Source organism: Panthera pardus, unplaced genomic scaffold (genome assembly GCF_024362965.1).
Source record: "Panthera pardus isolate Hobbes unplaced genomic scaffold, ASM2436296v1 HiC_scaffold_2, whole genome shotgun sequence".
Classification (NCBI taxonomy): Eukaryota; Metazoa; Chordata; class Mammalia; order Carnivora; family Felidae; genus Panthera; species Panthera pardus.
In genome coordinates, this window is record NW_026526765.1 from 58,995,149 (window position 1) to 59,021,587 (window position 26,439).

General features: G+C 44.1%; 1 protein-coding gene across 1 annotated transcript in view; it reads right to left on the reverse strand.

Moving 5' to 3' along the window:
- Positions 1 to 26,439, reverse strand: part of SLIT3 (slit guidance ligand 3) — a 593,034-nt gene that overhangs the window by 165,966 nt on the left and 400,629 nt on the right. The window contains exon 5 of the mRNA XM_019450253.2: positions 23,982 to 24,053. Within this exon, the coding sequence (XP_019305798.2) occupies positions 23,982 to 24,053 (72 nt within the window). The remainder of the gene's footprint in view (positions 1 to 23,981; positions 24,054 to 26,439) is intronic.

A 26,439-nucleotide genomic window follows, 5' to 3' on the forward strand; every position in this document is an offset into this window, starting at 1 on the left:
TTTCTGGTTTTCCACTGTGGTTACTGCCACTTGGTCATGTCAAACCTGAAATCAGCTTCTAATTCCTCCCTGATTCCAGGAATGGGAAATGAGAGCATGGCTTACACTTCAGAACTGAGGATAAGAAGTACCGTGCTAGGGGAAAAAGGAAAAAGAATGATTTTCTTTTACTCATTTGCCAGCAGTACAGTTTTATCTAAGATGGTATGGTTGAGTGGGAAAAAATAAAGGTTGCTTGGGAATCAAATGACAAAGATCTTTGACCTTGCTGGGTTGTGGCCTAACTTCTCTGGGCTAAAATTTCCCTATCAGTAGAACAAAGCTGTGAAATAGATGATTTCTGTGCACCCCTCCAGAGCTGATATTCAGGGCTGCAGAATTTTAATCCAGCCCCTGAAGTCCTCACATGAGAATTTTCTCATTTTGTTGTTACAGGTACTATCTGAGGAGTTGATTTTATTTTTAATGCAGCATGTTGAGAATGCAAATATGAGTTTCCTCTGCCTGGAGCAGTTAGGATGGGGGCCCTGGAGGTCTGAACAGGTTAGAAAAAAAAATACAAGAATGAACAAAAAGTGGTATTAACTTCTGCCAAAATGCTCCACGGGAAACCCACTGAGCTTAGAAGGCCACAACAGTGCCTAACTAACGGGTTGAGATTCACGTAGCATTTCTTAGTTAGAAAAAGACCTGCTCTTTCAAGCTTTTGCATGTTTACGGGGTTAGAAATAAGGGATCAGGCTGCTGTGGCTCCTTCTACCTCATCTCTGTGAAACGTCTCTTCTTCCTGGTCAGAAACGGCATCTTTTCCCATCCTGTTAGTCCCAGAGGCAACTTTTGAAAAGCTTTCACTAATTTTTCTGAGTGGCCTCAGAAAGCTAAGGCTAGAGTCCCCCCATGAAATTGGGGACTGGCAAAGTGAGAGTGTAGAAGTGGGAACACAGTGTGTGAAGGCAGAAGAGGACAAGGCCATCCTGGTGACACCCTCCAGTTGAGTGATTCACTGATAAGTCCCTGGGAGGTCCCAGGGCAGACAAGCCATCTAGGACCTTCCTGGATTTGCCCCTAAAGCACATTAGAAATGGGACCCCTCTCCCCTCCTGAAAGGATCTTTGGACTCACATTGCTCTTTCTGGTAACTTCACCCTATTTTATATCCTGCCTAAAGGCCAGTTCTCTTACAACCCTTGCTTTGGGAAAAGCAGGGTCCTTTGAAGCTGGACCTGAAAGGGAAAATGCTCATTCCTAGGTCAAAAGTGCTGTTTTCTCAACTGTCCCAACTCCCCCTAGATAGTGTCCTGGCCTTTGTCCACAAATTGCCGCAAAGAAACTCCCTTACTTATGGGGTGCCCAGGACCTATCTTTGTTCCCTCAGCTGCTGTTGGCTTTCTGAAGCTTGTGCCTGATGGATACAAATGGATAAGCTCGTGTCTTTTTACATTTCCCTGAGCTCTCTCATTCTATTTTTTTTTCCCTTAAAAAATTCCTTTTCAAATTCACCAGCCAAGGTTTCAATTTTCCATCCTAGGTTCCACACTCACTCTTTGGGTACTCACACCCTGGGACGAAGCTCAGCATAGGACACAACACATTTACATCCCAATACGCTTCAGCCCCTTTGCCCCTGGCTGGACTGGGTGCAGCAGGGTCGCGTGTGAAATGTGGAAGGCGGTCACCGCTGCTACAGGTCTTCTCTGAACAGAGGGCACGTGTGGCTTGGGGTGGGGTGAACCCAACAGTCCTTCCACAGTGAGCGATGTCACCTCACAGGACTTCAAAACAGAAAAGTCAGAACCCATCGGATCAGAGGAAAGGGTTGGATAATCAGAGCTAAGGTTTCCTTTGTCTGTGATGGATAGCCACTTTGGAACTATTTCCCGTCCTGATTTTTCCTTTGGTCAGCACTGCAGTGGAAGCAGGGGTGGAGGGATGGGGTCTCCTTCGGTCATGATGTTCTATGCGAACCCCTCCAAGAAGAGCGCAGCACCAGAATTGTGTCTGTACAAAAGGTTTGCATTAACTGTAATGAAGCAAATGACAAAATCAATAAAGCGGGAATTGCGTGGCTGTCATAAAGATGATGTAAATCCAGGGTTCACGATGGTTATGAAGCTATTTAGAATTGTAATTAAAACCAGCACCATTTTTTTCAAGATAAAAGCCCCTTTGACAACCATAAATGCAAGCTACAGGAAATTTTCAACAAATATATTCAAAATTAATGTATGGCACAAAGATGGCATAAATTAACTGAGGATAATCCATAAGCCCAGGCTTCAGAATCTAAGAGCACCGAGTAAAGAGATTTCGATTTTGCGTTTGGTTTTCAAGCAATGTGGTTTTCAATTTTAATCAAGTTAAAGCTTGACAGAGCACTTAGAGACTCTGAATGAATGGCATATTTCTGACAACTACTTTTCAATGAGACTGAAAATGCTGTCTCTGTATTTGCCCAACTTGAGATCTGACGGCATTTGCTATTTTATGCATCCCACATATTTCAGAAAAGAATCTGTGTGTGTGTGTAGGAGAAGATGACCTTTTTGTTTTATTCGGGAGTGGGGGCAGGAGGAGGTGGGGGAGAAAGGGAATGGGATCGCCAAGACTTTCAGTCCTAATGAGCTCTCTTCCTTCGAGTTATTTTCTGCACCTTGATAGCAAACTGTAACATTATTTCTCGGGCAACATCTACCTGCCTACTGTTCCATCCCCCTAACTTCAGAGCATCACTGTTTGCTTCTAGGTCATTAACAATATCACCTACTATGACCGGCCCTCCACCCTGCCAAAGGAGATTCCAGCTCTCTGGGTGAGGACAACCATAGAATCGTAGAATTTCGTATTGGAAGCAATCTTAGATACCATCCAGTCCAAGTCCATCATTTTTAAAGAAAAGGACAGACAGGATCAGAGAGAAATAATTGTTTTAAATCCTAAGATAACTTTCAGAATAGCCAGGGCTTGATCACAAACTCCTTAGGTCACACTACTTGGGACGAGAAGAGTGATATAAGATACACGAATGAAAAAAATAAGACAGTGAATGATGATCAAATTGTATTGTCAAGTCTGAAGGCCCCTAGAATCCAGGGATGCTTGATCCTTTCAATCCAAGGCCCTTTCAAATCCAGGGCTTCAAGTATGATGAGGAGGTGGGGGGCTAAAAAGGATTGGAGTCCCAGGGACTTAGGGGTATAGCCATCATGGTTTTTTTTTTTTTTTTTTTTTTTGCATTTTATGATTGTTTGACATCTGGGTGGGGGGGTGGGGAATCTTGCTGACTGAGGAGAGATGGCCTCTCCCAGAGCTAGTTAATTCCTGAAGGTAGTAAACAACTTGTCGGGGAGCCTGTTTTTCATACACAAACCACCTGATCCTGAGTCCACCCCTGCAACAGCTGCCTTTCTCTGTCTCTGTCTCTTTCTCTCTCTCACATACCAGGCCAATATCCCCTTGTCTTAATCACCCAGGGCTAGGCAGCAGACCACTAGGGACAGCCCCCATACCCCAAGGCACACTGGAATGATTCGAACTAGGCACACTAAGGTGTTTACCCTGTCTTGACTTGCCTTTCCCAAGCAAACCTCAATCAAGGCTCAGGCCTCTGCTTCCCCTCTGCTCCTGCTTCTGCCTCCTGATTCTGGTGCTTCCCTATGTGGCTCTCCCTGCATGGTGCGCCTCTCATTTCTAGGATGGCTCTGAGTAGCAATGAACTATTTTCCCAGTGGTACTGAACCTCCCTGTGTTATCACTCACCCACCTTTACAAACCAAGATCCAGGCAGAGGTCAAAGGGACCCAGGTTTTGGTCACAATTCCTGCTCATTGTCTGAATGGTTCTGGACAAGTTAAATCATCACCTCTTAAAAAAGGAGACGTGTAGACTGCGTTTTCAAGTCCTTTCTAGCTTGGCTAAGTCTAGGAGTCTAAGTAGAGCCACTTGAATTTCAGGTCCTCAATTCAACAGGCAGAGAGGCTGGCTGCAGTAGAGGAATTGCGTGCTAGCCAAACCACTTTTTATAAAAGCACAGCTCATACTTGTCTAGTGGTAAAATGGGCAAAGAAAGGAATTCATTTTAGGAAATCTAATTGCATTAAGAAGCTGATTCCAGAAAAGGCATTTGGATTAATAGTCTACTGAGAAGGCTCGTCTTCTGTGATGAACAATCCAGCAGAGAAAATTTGCACATTCACAACTCAATTATACTGGTTGACAGCAGGTTCCCCCAACTGCACATGGGCCATCTTAATTGCTAGGAAGGTGCAAATGCTATGAAGGAATTTCAGAGCGGAGCCAAAAGAAAGTTGAGTGCCAGTGCTCATTCTAAAATGGCCCAAGACACATGAAGAGGACCCGGAAAGGCTTGACTCAACCATTTAACCTCTGAGACACACAGTAAGGAAGCCCCTCAAAATTCAAAGAAGAAGTCCTTAGCTTGGGGCCCTTGGGATTTTTGTGTACAGGGCAGAGATGAGCCCTTTTAAACAGTAGCAGCTGGTTATTGACAGTGAGAACATCGCTTAATGGGCTATGGATGAGAGATGTAACTAGTGGAGACTGGCCTTCTCTCTGGACGACACAATGGGACCATTTCTAAAGTAGAGTTCGAGTTCAGAATCTTGGCTTTGTGGTCTATATATTTTCCCTTTAGCTGAAAAACAGGCCTAAGGCTGACTCGGGACCAAAGGAATCCCCTGGGCTATTTAAAATAAGGCATGAGCAGTAAAAGGCAGATAAAAGGGAATGTGGGCAGGGATATTCTGCTTAAGGAAATTTCAGGAAAACCCCTTGTGTTTCAACCCCAGTGAAATGTGCTGGAGTCTAGGGCAGAAGATTCCAGAAACTGGTCACAGTTAATTAAGGTTTTACTGCCTGGCAGTGTCTTCTTGCTCTATGGTTCTGGGGTGAATCTCCCTTGCTCAGCCCTCTCCTCTTCCCCATTCATTTCTCTCTTGTCTATAACTCCTAAAGATCATCTAAGTTGGGTTTTATCTTCTTCATTCATGTGGTTTAGATAGCAGTGCAGGCTGGGAGTGAAGGAGAAAAACGCTGTACAGAAGACCCCCATGCCATGAGACCAGAGTGTTCACAAACCCAAATTAAATGCAGGCTGTTCACAACACCATACCATCTGGTTTGCCTGACAATTGAATAATGACTCAATATTTGTATCTTCCCAATGAATCAATACATTGGTTCCTTTCAGTGACCACACAGAGCCAGAAGCACACTTCAAACTTGGGTGTGGAATCTTTTTTTAGAAGGAATCAAGCAAACATTTGCAGGTTTGTGAGCTGAATATGCTTAACTAGACAAAAGCGATATTCAGCGAGTGATCTAATTGACATTTTACTTGGGCAAGAGAACTGGGGCCGGCCCAACGGCGGACAAATTCATTTTCCAAAGGTCATGGGGTTGGCTGCTGGTGATTCGTTGTTGAAAGATATCTCAGGGCTGGTCAAGGCCACAATCAGAGATGCCTATGGAATACAAATAATTCCCCTCATTCAAAACTGGCAGCCAGAACTGTGGGTCAATGTGGTTGTACTTATGCAAATGGTAATGATCATAGTTTCCAGTTACGGGGGGTCAACTGACAGAGACAGGTGGCATGGGGCATGGCTGGCTCATAGTCTTGTGAGTTCTTGCTCAGAAAAGCACTCTCTATTATCTATGTCATACCACGGAATCAAGTGAAATGGGAGAGCTCCCATTCTTTGGGCTGAGATCAGATGGATTTAACCCACAATTTTTTAAATATGTAAATATATTCACATTATGAAGAAAAGGTCAAAGGGCATCAAAAAGTCTAGAGTGAAATGTAATACCCTTCCTGCCCTAACCCTCCTGTTCTGGAACTTAGCTTCCCCGGCAGCAACTATTAGAGTTTCCCATAAATGTATCCACAAATACCTCACATATAGAAGAGCATATGAGAACAAATACAAGCATATGGTTTTAAAAGCACAAATGACAAAAACCGTACTGACCTTCCTGCATCTTGTTTTCTCATTTATCAGCTTTGGATGCTGTTCTGTATCATATACAAAGATCAATCTCATTGCTTGTAACTACTCTGTAACAGTCCAGTGAATGACATACCATGATTCATTTAACTAGTGGCCTACTGATGGGCTTTTAGGTGGCTTCCAAGACATCTTCATTGCAAATGACGCCTACCTATACATCATTTGGGGACTTGTGCAAGTTTATCTTTAAAGCAAATTCATCAGAGTTAAAAGGATAGATTGAGAGGTATGCATATTTTCATGTTTGATAGTGGCTGCCAGATTGCTCGTTAAGGGGGTTATACTGGTGACACTCCCTCTGTCAGTGTAAAATATTGCTCAACATCCTTGCCAGTTCAGTGCCCCATGAATTCTTAGCAAGCACTCAAGAATCTCTCTAATCACATCTAAGTCTCATAGGGAGCAGTTGGATGTACCACCCTGGAATCAAGACAGCCATGGTTTAAATATATTAAGGTTTGCTTTCCCAACTTATGTCACCTTTCTAAAACAACAGGATATGGTGTATATACTACTCTGGTATTTCTTCTGATTGCTGTTAAGTAATGTATGTTCACTGTAGAAATATTGGTAAATAGATAAGGTAAAAAAATAAATAAATAAAACAAACTCCCTCTTAGGTATTTACCCAAGAGAAATGAAAATGTAAGTGTAAGGTCATAGCAACTTTATTCATAATAATCCAAATTTGGAAACAACCTAAATGCCCATCAAGAGGAGAATGGATAAACATATTGTAGTCTATCCGCACCACGGAGTACTATTCAGCAATCAAAAAGAACAGAATGGGGGCACCTGGGTGGCTCAGTCGGTTAAGTGTCCGACTTTGGCTCAGGTCACGATCTCGCGGTCCGTGAGTTCGAGCCCCACGTCGGGCTCTGTGCTGACTGCTCAGAGCCTGGAGCCTGTTTCAGATACTGTGTCTCCCTCTCTCTCTGACCCTCCCCTGTTCATGCTCTGTCTCTCTCTGTCTCAAAAATAAATAAACGTTAAAAAAAAAAAATTAAAAAAAAAGAACAGATTGCCAATAGATAATACAACGTAAGATGAATTTCAAAATATTATACTAAGTGAGAGAAGTTAGTTACACAAGGCAACACACTGTATGAGACCAGTTATGTGAACGTTCAGCTCCTCAATGTTAGTAGCTGAAAGCAGGTTGGTGTCTGCCAGGGTCGACGTGTGGGTAAGGGGGAGTGGGGGCTGCCTGTATACAGACACAAAGCACATTTTGGGGGATGGTTACAGGACTATATCCTTGTCAAAATGCATTGAACTGTATAGCTAAAATGAATGCATTTTAATGTAGTAAATTATACCTCGATAAAATTGACTAAAAATTTAAAATCACCTAAATGCCTACCGTTTACAGATAACCATTGTTGGCATCTTGGTTTATATCATTCAGGCTTTACTTCTCATGTGAACATGCACATACATAAAACTGTATTCATACTTCTAAATGTACCTTTCATTACACTTCTTAAAAAAAATGAGAACATATGGTTTGGTAACCTAATTTTACAAGAAGTCTTAATGATATATTAACTAGATTCTTTACTAGCTTAATTCCTTATCTCAAGCTGTTTTTTCTTTCCTAACAGCAATAGTAGTGGGTTTCACCTTCCCACCACCCACCATAGGTAAAAAATCATCCTCATGGAGTAACCAAGTTTGAGGAAGCATGATGAGTTTTGACATCTTTTTTTTTTTTTAGATGCCCTTTTCCTTCTCCCTACAAGATGTGTGCATTATATCGGCCTCAGGCAGATGGCAAACCTCTCACAGCCCAGCCGCCGGGGTCACAGTTTACTGGTGCAGTGTAGTCAGCATAAACTTAAAACTGGCCAGACTCATCCCCCAGCTTGTATGGCACTCACAGGGAGAAGCCCAGAAAGGCTCCAAAGAAAGCCAGAGGTCCTCCACTCTACACTGTTTTGGGGAGACAAAGGCCTCAAAGTAACTGAAAGGAGGCTTTGTTCTCTGGGTTCCATCCTGATGAGGCCCTCCCAGTTCTCCAATACATTGTCGGGACAGGGCACCTCCTCCACTGACAACATTCCAAGGGGTTGACAAATTAAGAGCAACAAAGGCCAGGGCATTAGACACAAAGGAGTCAATGGGAGCCACAACCAGTGCCTCTCACAGACATCTCCCAAGCAAGGCTGGATCCCCACCCTTTATGCTCCAGGCCCCTAGTTCTTATTTTAATTCTGGACTGACTTCATACTATTGTTTTAAGAATAGTTAGTTGTTTGAGTCAGATTGATTTAGGTTCAAATTTCAGCTCTGCTGTGTGATTTCTGCATACTGCTGAACCTTGCTGAGTGTAAATTTCATCTTGAAAAGAGGAATAATCCCACCTACCTCGCTGGGCTGTTACAACAATTCCATGAGATAATAACTCATATTTGAAGTGCTCACTATGTGTGGGTTCTACAGGCACTGCCTTTAGTCTCCATGGAAAAAAAAAAGTCTCGGAGAAATTAGCAACTTGCTTAAGATCAGTGGGGAAGGCTGGGACTCAGACCCAGATTTCTCTCATGTCACTGCCAAGTTCTTATCCAGCATGCCATGGTTCTTAAACCTTATAGAATCAGCCCTGAGTGGGCTAAAATGCAGATTCTAGGGACTTGACCAGAAATAAAGATGCATTTAGTCATTAACAGGGCTCAGGAATCTGCATTCTTAATGAGGTCCAGATCTGGAAGCAGGGGGTCATCATGTCACATTTGGGAGACATTACACATGGCCATAATGAAGCAAGGCAATGATTACTTTACAATTATGATTTTAAAAAACAAACGGAGAGAAATTATGGGGGTTGGCTAGGGAGAGGGGAAGGAGGCGGGGCTACAGGACTCATGGGCCCTGAGAGGACAGGCGATCAATGACAGCGTTGAGATGATGCTGGTGCCAGTGGAGGCACACAGATGGATCTGCATGTGTTGAGTAAACAGTCTATCCAAATAAATAACCCAGAGTCAAGCTAAAGAATGTGTCAGTCCCTCGAGGTTTGGAAGCTTTGGGATGCTTCAGTGAAGATGACCACTGGGGTGTGACTTTGAAAGAAGCATGGCAAAGTCACTCACTTCAGGAATGGGCCAGTGCCATACTCTGATGCAGCAAAACCCAATTCCTGGCAGGGCATTCGGCCTGAAAACACTATGGATTGTGGTCAGAAGGAAAGTTCAAGTCCAGGGACAGTGCTCTGCTCAGAATGATTAGCAGTGATCTGTGTGATGTGGTTACAGGACTACTGTTCTCAAATTTATCCCTCTCTAGCCATACTGACTGCCACTATCAGAGTCACTCTCTCAGGGCCTTTGGAAACTGGTGGACTTTAACTGGCTTAAGGAATTATGGCACTGTGGCCTGCCAACACATTAGCAAGGATCAAATTATTGACACATGGGGCTTTGGGACAAACCACTAGAACCTTCCATTCACTCCACTCCTGTAGCAGGCTCTCTCCTCAGGGAGTGGGAGGCACCAGATATCTGAGGTTGAATCTGACCCACAGGTGGTGTTATTTAGCCTGCACAGTGTGGACATTCAGTATTTAAAAGAGTTTTGCATTAGATGCCAGCATCTCGAAATCAGATGATTTTACACAGAAGTCTAAATTTCTTGCTTCTTTTAGGAAAATGAAAAAAAAAATTGTTAAAGGTGGGCCTATATGCATGTGCTGGAGCACTCACTCTCCAGTTAGCCATAGTGCCTACGACTTCCGGTCACTTCTTCAATAGTGCTCAGGCTGTGTCCATCAACATACTCCTGGTATGTGAGCTTACAATCCCCTACTGAAGGGCTTGTCTTCAAGATACAGGAACAGAGAGAATGCCCAAGACAACCAACCCAGTCCCCAAACCCCTCCATCTCCTCCAACCCTTCATGCCAATAGGCCAGCTGTGGGATTATCTCTCCTCGCATCAGTGAAGGTGAAGAAGAAGAACGTGGGGAAATGGGGTGCGGAATACTAATATTTACTGAGGATCTACTCTGTGCCAAGCTCTACCTTCGGACCTTTCCACTTGTCTTCTCATTTAACTTTTACGAGAAAATGTATGGCTTGGTTAAGGGTTTATTATCTTCATTTTTACTGAAAAGGAAATGAAGGCTCAGGGAACAGAAGTAGCATACGTAAGGAGCAAAGCACAAACTGCCAACCCCTGGAGACTGGAGATCCTGCTAAGGGAAGAGGTGGATCGGTGACTCTTCCTTAGAGATGGCCGTAAACAACCATGAGATTCTCAGAAGCCTGCAAGACCGGGGAAGCAGGCCTTCAGGGGACAGGAGAGCACACTGTTTCGAAGAGGGAAGCTTCAGTCTACTGTTTGCCATGCAGGACTCAGCGTCCAATATTAACACATCTGATTTTTCTAAAGAAGCTGGAAATCCAGATTTCTCCAGCAAAATGTATAGATCTTTGAAACTCCACAAAGAAGAAACAAAACCTGTCTGGAAGTGGGATGTGTTTAATTGGTTTTGATTTTCATTAAATTCTTTCTAAGTGTTGGCAGCCCTGCATAGCGGTTACAGGTGCTAGATTTACACTCTCTGGGTTCACGTCCCAGTTCTGCCACTTATTAGCATATGACCCTGCGATTTATCACTTTCTCTGTGCCTCAGTTTTACCATCCGTAAACTGGGGATAATAATCATAAGGTTGTCATGGGCATTAAGTGAGATAATAGATAGAAATTAATCAGATTAAGGGTTCTTTAAGAACTTATTAGTTACTAAGAACAATGAGTGTCTGTTTGAAGCTACTACCCCTTTCTTGAACCAGCCTCTGTTTATTCTGTGAAGGAGTGGAGAGTAGATAGAAGCATTTCAGTTAAGTCACAGGCTTTAGAGGGATCTCAGCACATATACCTCATTGCTGAGCCCAAGAAATGGTATTCCTTCAGAAAGCAGAAAAAGAAGTGCAAACTTCCATAATAAAATGCTAATTAGCTATAAAATCTCAGAACTGCTGCTGGGCCGTGTGCTGTATAAACCAAATCTTATCTACTGGATACTTATTTGTCTGGCTAGGTAGTTTTCCTGGCAGACACAGTACCTGAGAGCTGATCACTGGCATTTATAAGTCATTTAGCTTTGGGCACTTGCGCCTGCGGGCTGGTTATAGAGACGGCTTTAAAGAAGATTGTTAACAATGGCAAATAATGGCTGTCATTCTAAATGGACACATTGTAACACACTGTCCCCTTACAGAGCTGAACGATGGTGGCGGACACAGAACTGCTCTGCTCTCACGTGGCAAGCGCTGTGCATGTGGATTTGTCAGTTCTGATACTACAAGGCACTCTGAAACACCAGCTCCAATAACACACCCGTAATCATCAGTGTGTGAGTGTTGAGGCTGACTTCTCAGGCTCTGAAAACCACCATTCTCACCCGCTGCACAAAGGACTTCTTTATTTATCTAGCAAATGTTTCCTGAGCGCTGTGGCTGACCAAGTCTTCTGTCCTCCAAGTCCTTAAAGAATCCTTTTTCCTGAAGCAGCCGTTTCCCTGACATGCAAACCAGTCTAACTGGTGCAGCAAGTAGGAAGAGAGGCTGTGCAGGAAAGCTGGTTGAACTCAGACCTGCTGCAGAAATCTGTAACCAGTCACAAGGATGCCCCAAAGATTTCAGAGACCTTCAGCCCCGTTCCAGAAAATCTCTCCCAGTCAACATCCAACATTACCTTTTCTTTTTCTCTGAAGGTGAGCCTATCCCAGACCCTCAACCTGGGTAACCAGTTTCCAGACACTGACATATGGTATTATTCTGATCTTCTTTTCTGCTGGTCTCCACCAGACCCTGGCTTCTTGACTCTGCTGCTGAGTTTTGTCTCAAATGACACAACCTAGCTCCTCTCTGATGGATGATGGTCTGAAAGAATCATTACACTTTACAATCTGAACCTACCTGAAAGATCATCTATCCAGTCCAGTGATTTTTCAAGTTTTTTTAAAGTAGGTCTCTTGGCTATACAAAATCTCATGTGGAACACCAAAGTCTAAAAGGGAGAATTTAAAACTTTATCATTATTAAAAATAACTTTTTAGGGGTGCCTTGGTGGTTCAGTCGGTTGAACATCCAACCCTTGATTTCCACTGAGGTCATGACCTCACAGTTCGTGAGACTGAGCCCTGCATTGGGCTCTACGCTGACAGCAGGGATCCTGCTTGGGATTCTTTTTCCCTCTCTCTTTTCCCCTTCCCATTTCAAGTGTATGCATGCTCTCTCTGTCTCTCTCTCTGTCTCAAAATAAAGAAATAAACTTAAAAAAATATTAAATTTTTTTTAATGTTTATTTATTCTTGAGAGAGAGAGAGAGAGAGAGAGAGAGAATGAATATGAATATGAGTGGGGGACAGGCAGAGCAAGATAGAGACACAGAATCCGAAGCAGGCTCCAAGCTCTGAGCTGTCGGCGCAGAGCCCAATGCAGGGTTCAAACCCACAAACCATGGGATCATGACCTGAAGTCGGACGCTTAAGCAACTGAGCCACCTAGGCGGTGCCCCTTAAAGAACATATTTTAAGAGTAACTTTTTATTTGTAGGCTCTTGTCTCAGACTACACACTGAAATCCACTGATCACAACACACCAATTACTTATTTTAACAGATGAAGAAGCCAAGACCAAGAGGTTAAGTAGCAGCCTAAGTGTAGTATCAGTACTGGTTTCCCATTGTTGCCATAACAAATTATCACAGATTTAGAGGCTTAATATATGCATATAATTTCTTAGCATTGTGAAGGTCAGAAGTTCTAGGTTAGTTTCACCGGGCTAACATCAAAATGTAAGTAGGACTGTGTTCCTTCCGGGGGTTCTAGGGGAGAATCTGCTTCCTTGTCTTTTCCAGGAGTGGTTCTGTCCTCATTTGCTGCATCACATGGTCTTTCTCCCTCTGCTTTCAGTATGTGTCTTCTTTCTCATAAAGACCCTTCTGATGATATTAGGCCCACTTGAATAATTCAGGATAGTCTATCCATCTCAAGGTCCTTCATTTAATCACATCTGCAAAGTCCCTTTTGCCATGGAGGGTACATAGTAACATATTCCAGGATTAGGGTGTGGCCACCTCTGGGGAGCCATTACTAGCCCATCACAAGTAGGCAGCAGTTAACAGGAAAGCTGTGACTGAGACCAGAACCCCTGGGCTCTTTTGGTACTTTCTGTGTCTTGATGGGTACAGGAAGAGGGATCAGGGTGGGGAAGGTACACCTCTTTTTCTCTGACCCATTTTGTAACTTGCCTATTACAAGCCATAGACCAGAACAGGACAGCCCCACTGGAAGGAAGAAGAGAAGGCGTGATGAAGTTAACTATTTTTAAGAGTCTGAAGCAGAACACTGGAAGTCTACGCTTTTTCTTCAGGCAAGTATTTTGTCTAGGAGGAGAAGATAGTTCATTAGAGGTGTTGGTCTGATTCAAATAGAATCTCAGAGATGAGATAAAGGAGCAATAATTATTATTAATCTTCATAACAACACTATGATGAGGGTACTATTTCCACTTAACATAATGGGAAACCAAGACTAAGAAAGTTACATATTTTGCTTAAGATCACATAGGTGGTAAGAGCCAGGGCTCATTTGACTCCAGGAAGTCTCACTTGGAAACCTAAGAATTCAACCATTATTGAAACACCCTCAGAGTTCATGCGGTGTCTATACAGAACATGAAGCCTGGGCAGGTCTTTTGAATTACAGGTCTTCTGTGAAGGAGAGCTGTCCGGAGGCAATTCTAATGCTCATACCTCAGGCTATGGGTGGGGAAGTTGGGACTGGTCCTGGCTTTCTTGCTGATTTTCTCTATGGCACTTAAACTTGCAGGGTGTCACTTACCCTCTCTCAAAGAAGGAAAAAAAAAAAGACTTGTGCTGTTTGGGTCTGAATAAATATTGGCAATAGCTGTGGGGAATAGCCATTGGGAAAGGCTGTGAAAAATGAAGGGATTTCCTTGTATATTTAAAAGCTCACACTCTGGGGCTTGAGAGAATGGAGGGAGGGATAAATGGGGGAGCACAGAGAATTTTTAGGGCAGTGAAACTATTCTGCACCTTACTACAAAGGTGGATATGTATCATTATACATTTGCCAAAACCCACGTCCCACACCAGGAGTGAACCCTACTATAAACTACAGATCTTAGTCAAGTATATCAATATTGGTTCAGCAATTGTAACAAATGCACTACATTAGTGCAAGATGTTAACGGGAAAAACTATGTGTGGGGGTAGGAGGTATAGAGACTATGCACTTTCTGCCTAATTCTTCTGTAAACCTAAAATTGCTCTTAAAAGAATTAAGTCTATTAATTAAAAAATGAACTCACACTTTCAGACATTCTTGCTGGTTTTCTCAGAAATTCTTTCCCAGTGGTGACCATCACAGCTTATTCCTACCCAGGGTCTTGGCTGGTGCTGGAAGCCAGAAATGCTTTCACAACATTCCCCACTGATCTGTCCCTGCTGTTTTCCTACAAGACATCACTCCATGCTCACCAAATCTCAGAGCTCTTCCTGACTTAACCTCTCAGAACAGCAATGATGCATCCTGAGATCCTGTCCCAGCCTTGCCACCGACCAGCTCTGCTGCTTTGGGAGAATTCCTGCATTTCTTTGAGCCTCAACTTCCTCATCTATACCTAGAGGCTAATAAACTTTTCCCTAATGATCTGGCAGGACTGTTGTGGTAATTAAATAAGATAATACCTATGAAGGCTTTGGGCAAATGATAAAGCATTATTATTCATACAGGTAAGGGACATACTTGCCCTGTTTAACTCCTCACTAGTATTTTCCCATTTTATAGGTGAGGAGACTGAAGCTCAGAAAGGTTAAGTAACTTGCCCAAAGCCACACAGGTCATAAGCAGCAAAGCTGTAATAATAATAATAATAATAATAATAATAATAATAATAAACAATAAATTAATCAAGCCTGATTCCAAAACTCATACTTTCCATTTATACCTTATATTCATACTTTTCAAAACACTACATTGACTCCAATGAGACAAAGAGTCAGAACATCAATAGTTACTAGAGTCTCAAAGTGTAATCTTTACTGTAAATACTCGTCTTGACTCTTCTGATCACACCCTTTCATTTCTTTTTAGAGCTAAAAATCTCCAGGCAAAAGCTCAGCCCGATGGTGAATTTCTCATAAGACCACTAAGCCCTACTCTGAGGAGCCCAGAATCACTATGCCTTTTGCCAGTGTGCAGGAAAGATGAGATTCTATTTTACATGCTTGTTTAAACCCTTTATTTCCTGTGGATTTAATGCTCGGGGCAGGGAGGGTTACATATCTGGGGTGAGTTAAAAAAGAATATTATCCACAAATGAAAATACTCCAGATAGTAAATTTCAGTGCTGGAGTCAGAATAGCAGGCTCCATTATCCTGAGGGGGAAAAAAAACATGAGGGTTTCTCTGGGTGGTTCTTGGTGCTTTGCTTTAATTTTTCTTTGTTCCCAGATGTAATCATGCTCTTTCATTCAGGGTTTTAGTAATTCTTCAAGTGCTGGAGTCTTTTTGTTCTGAAAGTCATCCACTTATTCATTTCCATTGTTTGAGCACCTATCATAGGTGCCGGGCACAGGACTGACTCTTGCAAACAAACAGACGGTGAACAAGACAGACTTGACCTCTCTGTCTACATAGCTTCAGGCCATTGGAGGAGAAAGACAACTGAGCAGACAGTTATAACTTAGAGTGAGCATAAGAAATATGCAAAGCCCAATAGAGGACGGCTAACACAGACTATAAAGCTGTGTGATCTTGCCAGGAAGGGATTCTACTTGTCACTTACACAATTGCCAATTCCAGGTATACTTCCAGGACGGGGCACTTACCACCACCACCTCCTTGCCTTTGGACAACCCAGTAACATATCTTTTCCAGACTAATGGGATCTAATTCACCAGTGTCTTCTACTATTTTTCTCATTTCAGTGGATTTACTTTAATAAATCAACTGGTATTTATTGAGCACTTGCATTGCTGGCCATGGAACAGATAAGAAGGAGTGCTCTAGGGAAGAATTTATATATGTTTCCCTCCCTCTGAAGATGAAATCTGTCAAGAACAGGGACAATGTCTTACTCATCTTTTTGTTTCTAGGAGCTGCTTCAGGTCTGGTAAGGGTATGGGCTCAATGAATGTTGGAAGGAAGAATGGAAAGATGGAAAAGCAGACAGAAGGCAGGAGGGAAGAAACGAAGGGAAGAAACGAAGGGAAGGAAGAAAGGGAGGTGGGCTGACCATGACCCTCCCCCACTTTTTTGAGTAGGTTCCATGCCCAGCGCAGAGCCCAACACAGGGCTTGAACTCATGACCCTGAGATCAAGACCCGAGCTGAGATCAAGAGTTGGACACTTAACCAAATGAGCCACCCAGGAACCCCTGATCCCTTTTTAAAGACAGCTTATTTGGGTAGCACTTAGCAGACTGGGGTCCAGTCCAACTTCCTCCATCAGCACTTCTGAACCTGACATACTCAGAGCCACGAATGCAAAGGAGGAAAGGCTGGAAAACTGGCTGTACCTTGGGGAGGTGATAGAGCAGTATCAGTGTGCCCCCTTGTGAGCAGATTTCCCAACCCACCTTCCAAAGGCAGCATGGCTTTCCTCACAAGAGGCAGGCACTACTCCTGGGTACAAGTTGGCAGAGATGCCTTGTGTTGAAAGCCGCCTCTGCCTCTGGCCTGCTAGGCCCTGGTGACACACTCAATTCACCCACCCAGTCAGTCCCTGCAGGTCTCTGAAGTTTGCTGCTCCCTCTTTGGGTTCACTGAGCCCAGCTTCAGGGCCCTGTCATCTCTTAATAACTGCACAAGTATCCCCACAGGTGACTGGACTTGAGTCTCCCCTTGGCAGTCTGTCCTCCCCACTGTCACCGGCATGATCTTTCTTAAATTAAAATCTGATCTTGCCATTCCCTTATTATAAGCCCTTCCATGGATCTCATGCTATGGATCATGACATTCGAAGTCCTCCCTACCTCAGGCCCCAACTCCCTGCCTCACTAACCTCATCTCTCTCCACTGCCTCCGTTGCTCGTTTTCCAGCCGTCAATCTCTGACAAGCCTCAACTCTTTCACACACCTTTGTGCCTTTGCACAGGTGGGTGATTTTTTTTACATGCGGTTCCCCTTCTGTCTGCAAAGTCCTTCCCTTGCATGAACTCCTACTCATCCTTCAAGACCCAACTCATGTCACTTCCTGAGTGAAGCCAGAATCAGGCCTGTCTGGGTGCTTTCCCACCTCTTCATCCTTACCTCCAATGGAGTCTTGGCCCATGTTCTGCAACTGCTCATTTACTAGTCTGTCCCCTCATCCGACTGAGTTGTTGGAGTACAAGAATGGTATCTCGTTATTTTATAATATTATTTTCATATTAAATGTTATAATGATCATGTATGATTTCCTATATGTAATAGGTCAACTGCAAATACTTGAGAAATGAATGAACAAACATTGATTTGATGCATTTTAGTCGACCTTACTCTCTGCCACAAACCGCTGAAGCACTGGGGATTCCATGGTGATAGAGGCAGCAGGGTCCCTGCCTACACATGTTCATTCTGTGTGACATACAGAGACAGGTTGACAAATAAATGAACAAGATAATTTCAGAGGGCAATAAGTACCCTGGAGAAATGTAACTGGGTAATGGGATAGAGAGGAGGGACAGTGGGGGCTGGGGGAGCTGCTTTGGGTGGGTCAGTGAAGGCTACTTTGAAGAGGTGATGTTCAAGCTGAGACCTATAGGATCTGAAGGAACTGACCCTACAGAGGTCCAAGGGCTTGGCGTCCCATGCAGGGAAGGAGCTTGGGTTGTTCAAGGGATGAAACGGAGCACAGGAAGCATGATGTGGGTGAGGGAGGGCCCAGCCATGTAGAGCCTTGCAGGGTATGACCAGGAGCGTGAACTCTGTTCCAGGCACAATGACAGAATGAATGGTCACCGAGATTCGCAGACAGGGATGCTACCAGCGGATGGGTGCTTCATGTCCCTCCACACACCTCCCTCACCCTCACACAAGATTACTGGCTGCTCACCGGGCGGGCGGAGACAGCCCTCATTAATCTCAGGAAGCAGGAGGGCAGACTCGGGCAGTGCGGCAACCCAGACTAACTAGAGAACACAAAGGCCGCCTGCCCAGCTTTGTTTTGAAACCGTCAATTCCAAATTCCACTAGCTGGCAGAGACAGGGCTTATTGATTTTCCCTTCTGGAATGCATGTCCTACAGAGTCCTCGCAAATAGAAACTGAAAAACAGAGGAAAACACAACGGCTGAGAAAGATAGGGCAAGGGGACGTTTTTTTTTTAAAAAAAAAAAAAAACAATCTGTACTGGATTTTGTCTTTTTCTTCTTATGCTTTGTTGGATTGTGGCTTGTCATCTCTGTTTTTTCCCAATTCTTCCTTTTTCCCTATCTCTGTGTTTTCCTGATTATCTCTCTCTCTCCCTCACTATGCCTTTGTCCCGTAACCTGTTATGGCATGTGCATACGGGAGGCAGTTGCTAACGGGAGGCAGTTGCTACCGCTGTGTTAAATGCTGCTCTATCTACAGGTCGGTCTCTCTGAGAGTTCTTTCTCCAGATCGGTTTGTCCAGCTGACTGCTTCTCTTTAAATATACCGCCTCTCCCTCTTCCAGACAGGCAACAGAGTGGAACCATCCCATAAAACCAGCTTTTAGTAATTGCATAGAGTGGTATCCCCAGCTAATTACCTTGTCTCCCTTCTCTTGAGGAGCAGGAAGCAATTAGGGATTTCCTTCCACTGCCTGGCTGGGTCTGGGGCAGGATGCCAAGTCCCTTTAGCACCCATTCCCACTGGGTTCAAACACCACCTGTGTCCTGCCCTCTGGCTCTGATAAAAGCTGCACACCTGCCTCTTTGCCTTCATCTTCTAGCAGCCTCTTTGGTTACTTTTCCTTTCTTCCTGTTGCTAGCATGGCTGAGGGGAGAGGAATCTGGGTAGACAGAAAGGTCTATGGACAGTGTCTAAAACCTGGTTGGGTCTGTTACTAAGGATAGGGTAGGTGGGGAGGCCTAGGCCCAACTGTTGTCTGCTGACTTTTGCCAAATGACACACTGATCAAAACTTAATCTTGTCATCTGGAAAATGGATGTATCACAGTTTCTTCCTTCTTGAAGGGTAATGTCAGGACAAGCAAAGAAAATCCATGTCAAAACTACAAAATTATAAAAAAAAAAAGTAGATAATCCTCGACTTTCTCTTCTCTCTCTTTTTTAAATGTTTATTTATTTTTGAAGGAGAGAGAAACAGAGTGTGAGACAAGGGAGGAGCAGAGAGAAAGGGAGGCACAGAATCCAAAGTGGGCTTGAGGCGCTGAGCTGTCAGCCCAGAGTCCAACACGGGGCTCAAACTCACAAACCGTGAGATCATGACCTGAACCGAAGTTGGATGCTTAACTGACTGAACCTCCTAGGCACCCCCTTTCTATTATTAACATATGGTATCATGGTTAGGCCCAATTACTGTCACTTTGTAGCCTGATATTCCAGTAATTTATCTTCTATTCCTATGTTACTTAAGGAATAGAACAGTGTTATATTCCCTGAGCTCACACAAGGCAGTAGAGAAGGCTGGGGATGGGGGTATGGGAGGGGGTTCTCAAACAGACTGATGACAGGGATGTACATTCCTGAGATTTAAAATTTGTCACAAGAGAGACTATCTACATGTGGGTAATTGAGGTCTGGTAGGAGGAGGAGTGTTTCCTTAATAGGTTTTATACAAACTTAATTTCTGCAAAGCATCTTCTATTTTACATGTACCAATGCATATTTAAATGTATAACTTCAATTATCACCTCTAGGCAGATGCTTTCCCTCCTTGAACTTGCTCTTCAGCTCAGCTCCTATATCTCCAATTACCCACATGATATTTTCTCTTAAGGCTGTAAGATTATTTCACCTATATCCCTCTTATTAAAACCATGGAAGATGGGGACTGTAGACATGGTTGTGGCTCAAAGACCAAAGTCATTTCACCAGCAGGGTCAAGAGGATGGGATGTCAGGCTCACCAATTTCCAAGCACACAGAAGATGCTCCATCCACACAGCCCGTGGAAGGACTTGACATCACTTCACAGCCAACTTATGATCTTCATGTCTGGCTCTTCCTCCTGGCCTTTCAGTCTTCGTGGACTGGAAGCTCTAAGAATCTCACAGATCTCTGTATCTTACTTCCTATGGCTTCCCCCAGAGTTGGCATTTAGTAGGTTCAAAAAACATTTTGATGGCTGCAACGATGAATGACTATGGAGCTTTGCCATCATTCCTTGTATCATCTGAGCTTGAAACTCATCATTTTCTAGTTTTTTTCCCCCAGCCACTAATACCTCACTGATTGCCCATTTCTGTTGACTTGGCCCCTATTGGCATCTTTGGTTCCTCCTTCACTTCTGACTGCTCTCTTTTACAAGCATGAGCCCTGACCCCTTACATTGGACTCAGCCTCATCTCCTGCCCCCAGCCTTTCCTTTTTCCACCTCTTCCCATCCTAGGCTCCTCTTCCACAATAAATATTTTCATCATGACTTTTCCTGTGTTGGAAGCCATCTACATTCTCAGTACCTACATCTAAAATCCATATACCTTTCAGGCAAGGCTTGCCAACTCTTCCTGATCTTATCACCTGTTGTTCTGCCTCACAATCCCACACCTCCACAAGATGGCTCTGCCTGTGTCCTTGAAATACACCTTATACAGGTTTACCTCTGTATTTGCACATACTATTTGCCTTGTTGACTTTGTGAATTCCAATCATCATTTAGGCCCAGGTAAAGTCTTTACAATTATAACAGCAACAAAGAAATGCAGCAGTAACAGTAGCTAGAACTTTATGTCCCATGTGCCAAGCATAGTACTAAGTTATTCATACTCATTATTTTGTTAACTTTCACAAAAACCTTAGGAGGTTAAGTACAATTCTTATCCTCATCCTACAGTGAGGAAATCTAGGCTCAGAAGCATCAAGTAATATGCCTGAGTTCATAGACTCAGTATGCACAATAACTGAAAATCAGACCTAGATCTATCAGGTTGCCAAAGCTATGTTTCTAACCTTTAGGCTAGACTCCCTAAAGCCATTTTTCTTCTCCGAGCTCTCAAGCCTTTACTGTGCATCATGGCCATTCATTTGCCAATTTTCTTTTTCTTTTTTTTTAAAATTTTAATTTTTTTATTAAAATATTTTTTAACATTTATTCATTTTTTGAGAGACAGAGAGAGAGCACGAGCGGTGGGGGTGGAGGGTGCAGAGAGAGAGGGAGACACAGAATCCAAAGCAGGTTCAAGGGTTTGAGCTGCCAGCACAGAGCCCAATGCAGGGCTTGAACCCACCAACTGTGAGATCATGACCTGTGCCAAAGTCAGACGTTTAACCAAATAAGCTACCCAGGTACCCTTTTAATTTTTATTTTAGAGAGAGAGCAAGCATGCACGAGTAGGGGGAGAGTGGCACAGGAAAGAAAGAGAATCTCAAGAAGGCTCCAACTCAGTGCAGAGCCCAACGCAGGGTTCATTCAATTCCACGACTGAGATCATGGCCTGAGCTGAAATCAAGAGTTGGATGCTTAACTGACGGAGCCACCCAGGTGCCTCTCCCCCCATTTGCCAATTTTCATGTGGAATGTTAAATCACTAAAAACTCTCTTGTACACATGTGTTTCTTCTCCCTAGTTTTACCATAAGCCACTTGAGAATATAAATTATACTTTTGGGTCTTATAGGTTCTGCCCAATAAATGTATCCTGATGAAATTGATTAGAAGTATAAAGTAATCACCCCCCCCCCCCCCCCCCACACACACACTTAGTTCTGTTGGCTAATTCATCCTTTGAGCAGTGGGTTTATTTGCCCCTCCTCTCGCCCCAGGACCACACGCTGACACTGGGTAGAAATAAAAGAGAAGATCAGAGCTGAGTTCAGGCCTTCGAGTAACAAATATATGCATGGCCTGGAGAAGGAGGGTCTGACAGTAGTTTCTGAGTGATTCAGGAATCTGTGTCTGCAGAATCTTGAATCTTTGAGCTCCTGAGGCCTTTGTGAAGTTAGACATATTACAGGAAAACAACAACAACCCCCAGATTCAACAACTATCGTGGACCACTATGAGATTTAATCACTTTCTTGAGAACCAAAAATGAAGTTGGTAATTACACAGCCCTGCTTACACATCACTGCAATGTTTTTGTTGTTGTTGTTGTTAACTGGCCCATTTAAAATCAGAGCCATGAGACAGAACAGATATACCACTTTACATATGTAAAATGTTAATCTGGGGTTCAACCATCATGAACCTTATTGAACTTGAGTTAGTCACTGCCCTTTCCTGGTCCTCAATTTTCTCACTGTTGACTTGTGGGGTTTTAGAGGATCTCTAAGTTCCTCTCTTGCCTTGCCTTTCTGGGATGCTAATTAGCACAACCTCTTAATTTTGGTTTATATGTACAATGTTGAGTCACATTCTCCATGGCTTTGTCTGCTCCACCCTGCTCTCTCCTGCTTCTGGGCAAATGCCCCCAGATGAAGCAGTGGGAAGTTTCCTATGTGGGATCCCCTTGCAAAGTCCTCTCTGCCCTAGGCTTCCTTCACCTTGAGATGCCTCTGCCCTCTTGTGTACTTTGCATGTTAAACACCAAAGGCTTTCCTGTAAGTTCTCAGGGACAGGGGAAGCAGGTAGCCTGTATCTGGAAGCCATCATCAGCATCCCAGGACACTAATATCCCTGCAGTCCTTATAAGGAAAGCTGATAGCTAAAGTAGTTAGTTTTAAAGAAACCTCCTCCAAGACTTCTCAAGTTGAATGTGAGCCTGCGTAGGAGGCCAGTGGACAGAAATGCCTGCCCAGACAAACCATCTCCCAACACATGCTCTAAACGCATGGACACAGTGGTATGGGTGGAAAACTTGAAAGGCACACTCCTTGTGAAAGTAATGGTCCAGGATTCACTGTTAAACAGCAAACAGTGGAGACCAGACAAAAAATGGCAAGGGTTATTTGGCAGGTTAAAAAAATGTAGTGATGGAATAGTTCTGCACTGACTCTATCAATGGGCACAAGAATCTGCATGTGATAAAATTACACAGAACTGCATGTGCATGTACACACACAAATGAGTGTGTGTTATACTCTGAAATCTGAAGAGTAAGGTCTGTGGATTGTACCGATGTCAGTTTCCTGGTTTTGAGATCATACTGTTATGTAAGATGTTACCATTGGGAGGAAACTGGGGTAAAAGGGCACATGGACCTATCTAGTATTTTTGAAACTTCCTGTGAGTCAATAATTACTTCAAAATAAAACTAAAAACACCCCCCAAAACCAAGCACCTAGTGCGGTGAGTGGATCTGGCTATGTCTCCCCACCAGCCTGGGACACAAGTGCCAATGCCCTCTCCAATATCTTATTAGTAACAGCCACCCCTTTACCATCAGGATCATGGTCATGATCATCAAGGCTCCCACTTATGGAACACTTACTATGTACTAAGCACACTTTCTCATTGGCATCAACACCCCCACCAGAATATCATCCCCATTTTGCAGAAGATCATGACCCTGGGAAGAGCTGAGTAGAGCCCCAGGCCATAGAGTTACTGTAGGCCAAGCTCTGACCCAGGTCCGGGACTCTAGTGCTCACACTTGGGGCTGAAAAACCAGAGAGGAACAGGACTCTGTGGAGCTGTTGTGGCACTTGATGCATGTTCCCTGGAAACCACTCAGGCACATCCCTCAATCTGTCTCAAAGGCGTCTGCACCAAGGCAGCACATAGCACAGTGACACCACCTTCCTGTCCCGTCCCTCACCCCTGTTCTGGCCAGAAAGCCACATCCGTAGAGAAGCAAAAAAAAAAAAAAAAAAAAAAAACAAACCAAAAAAAAACAAACCAAAAAAACATCACTTACAAGTTCTTCACGTTGGTGATGCCACGGAATGCCTTCCTCGGGATCCCTAGGATCTGGTTTTCGCTCAGATCTCTAAACAAGAAGAGAAGAGGCACATGCATTAACGACCAAGGCCCGGCTTTATCTGCATCTCATTATGACAACAAAACCTCTCACAGGCTGCCTCTGCGGTCAGGAGTGTTGGAGGCACTGTTTAGTCTCAGGCCCCAGGCTGCTATGAGCCTTCACATTGTTCCTCTAGTGATGGCCTTTGCTGAAATGGTTACCAGGCGGGAGCAGCTCGCCTCCAGGGCGGGCTCTGTGGGTGGTCTCGCACCTCCAGGCCACGAGCCAAGACGCTGGGTTATTTGTTGCACACAGACCGCACCCAATTCTGTTTTGCCACCTCCCAGAGAGACCCCTGGCCCCCCTTCCCCAGGCCGTCCCTCCCCCACTTCAGGGTCAACAGCACTCAGTCTCCCATCTCTCAGGGACTCTCTGCCTTTGTCATTTGGGATTGGAAGGGAACCTGGCAACCCTGATTTTCTGATGGGGGATGACCATCTCTGTTTATTCTAGAGACCCAGACACCCTGGGGGCCTCCTAGATCAGCTAAGTGACAGCCATGGTGAATTCAAATTGCATTTGCACAAACCTGTCCAAAATGGGGGTCCCATGGGCACCCCATCTAGCATTAAGGGTGCTAATGTGTTGCTTTGAGGAGGAAAGGTAAGGGACAAAGTGTCAGGTCTTGAAGCTGGCTCAAACCCGGGTCTCGTACCAGGGTCCTCTTTAAGAATCCCCAAAGCCTCAGTTTCCTTTCCTAAGACCTATGCAGCTTTTTTTCCTTTTTGCTTCCCCCTTTTCCCCCTAAACAAACACATACACTTGTTTTCATTCATACCCCAAGCTTGCTTGGGATTTCAGTGAGTAATCAGTCATAACTGCGTGTCTCTACACACATACACACAAACATATACATACATATCAATCATACAGACATGTATCTATAGATACAGATATATATCTCAATTATTTTAAAAATAACACAAAAACTTTTAGATATTAAGGTACAAAATCATCTACCCAGACCATAACCACTGTTACCAATTAGCAGCAATATGTATAAATTTCACAATATGATCTCATAGTATATAGTCAGTCATAAACTCTTTTTTCACTTATTATATTGAGAACATCTGTTCATGTCATTAACAGTACATGTATGCCAACATTTTTAATCACTGTGTATCATCCAATTGTATAGAGGGCTATGTGATCCCACATTGTTGGGTATTTGCCATTTAAGGAAACATGAGGATGGGTTTTCCTCCCCAGACATTTTTGGGACAATTGTTCGGCCACTTCCTTGGTATAAAGTCCCATAAGGAGCATGTGCTGGGTCACAGGGTAAACGTCTTTAACTGCTGAGTCGTCCTAGAGGGAGATTGTACCAATGGACACTCCTACACTTAGGTTTCCACGGGAACCTAATCAAAAGCTAAAGAGGATTCCAAATAAAGAGAGGTCAGACAACCATCCTTCACTGAAACTTAGGCCATCTAAATTAACATTTTGTGAAGGGGCAGGAGGAAAAACAGAAAGCAGAAGAGAGGCATCACTTTCCTGCTCTCACCTGCTGAGAGGAGCTACCACACTCTGAGTGGGTGACTGGAGTTTCAGACACTTGGGGATTGTCTGGGGCCACTGTTAAGCCCCAACGCAAGGCTCAGAGTTGGGGTAGGGTGCAGATATAACTACCAGTGGCTTCTGGGGCTGAATAACAGGGTATTCCCCATCTCAAATCCAGTTTCCTCTGTCTGCAACGGTGTAAATAAATTTAGATGCACAAGGAGCCCCATTGCAGGCTCCCCCGGCCAGGCCTGATTCAATGAGCAGGGCTCCAGCCTGGAGTCGGGGCACCGAACAAAGCCTATGGTGACAGCAGAGGTCAGGCAGGTTCACCAAGGTCACTCCTCTGCTCTCCATCAGACTCCAGGGGAAGGGGGTGCAGGTCCTGTCATCTGACTAATGCAATTTCCACCAGGCATCTGGGCTGTACTCAAGGCTCCAGCAACCACAATGGGTCTAGTCTTTTCTGCCAGGTGAAGGCTGGTCTCCAGGACAGTGAGCCCCTGCCCACTATCCTCCCAGGCTTGGCCGCTATCTTCAGCCACTCTGGGAAACAGCTCAGGCCGCTGTGCCGGCCAAGGGGGAATGATCAAAATCAGGGGCAGGGGAAGCAAACAGGAGAGAGGTTTGGACTGTCAGCTCTAACCATGTCTGGAAGCCAGGTGAAGGGGCACCTATTCCCGTAATGCATTAACCCTTTGAGTTTAATGTAGCCTTTGAGTTTAATGAGTTGACATGTAGCCTCAAACATCCTGAAGAAATAACAATTGTATAAAGGTTCCAACTTGCCATATGGTGGGCTGAAAAGAGGAGAGCAGCATTTTAGCTGAAAAATCTGGCCCACCTC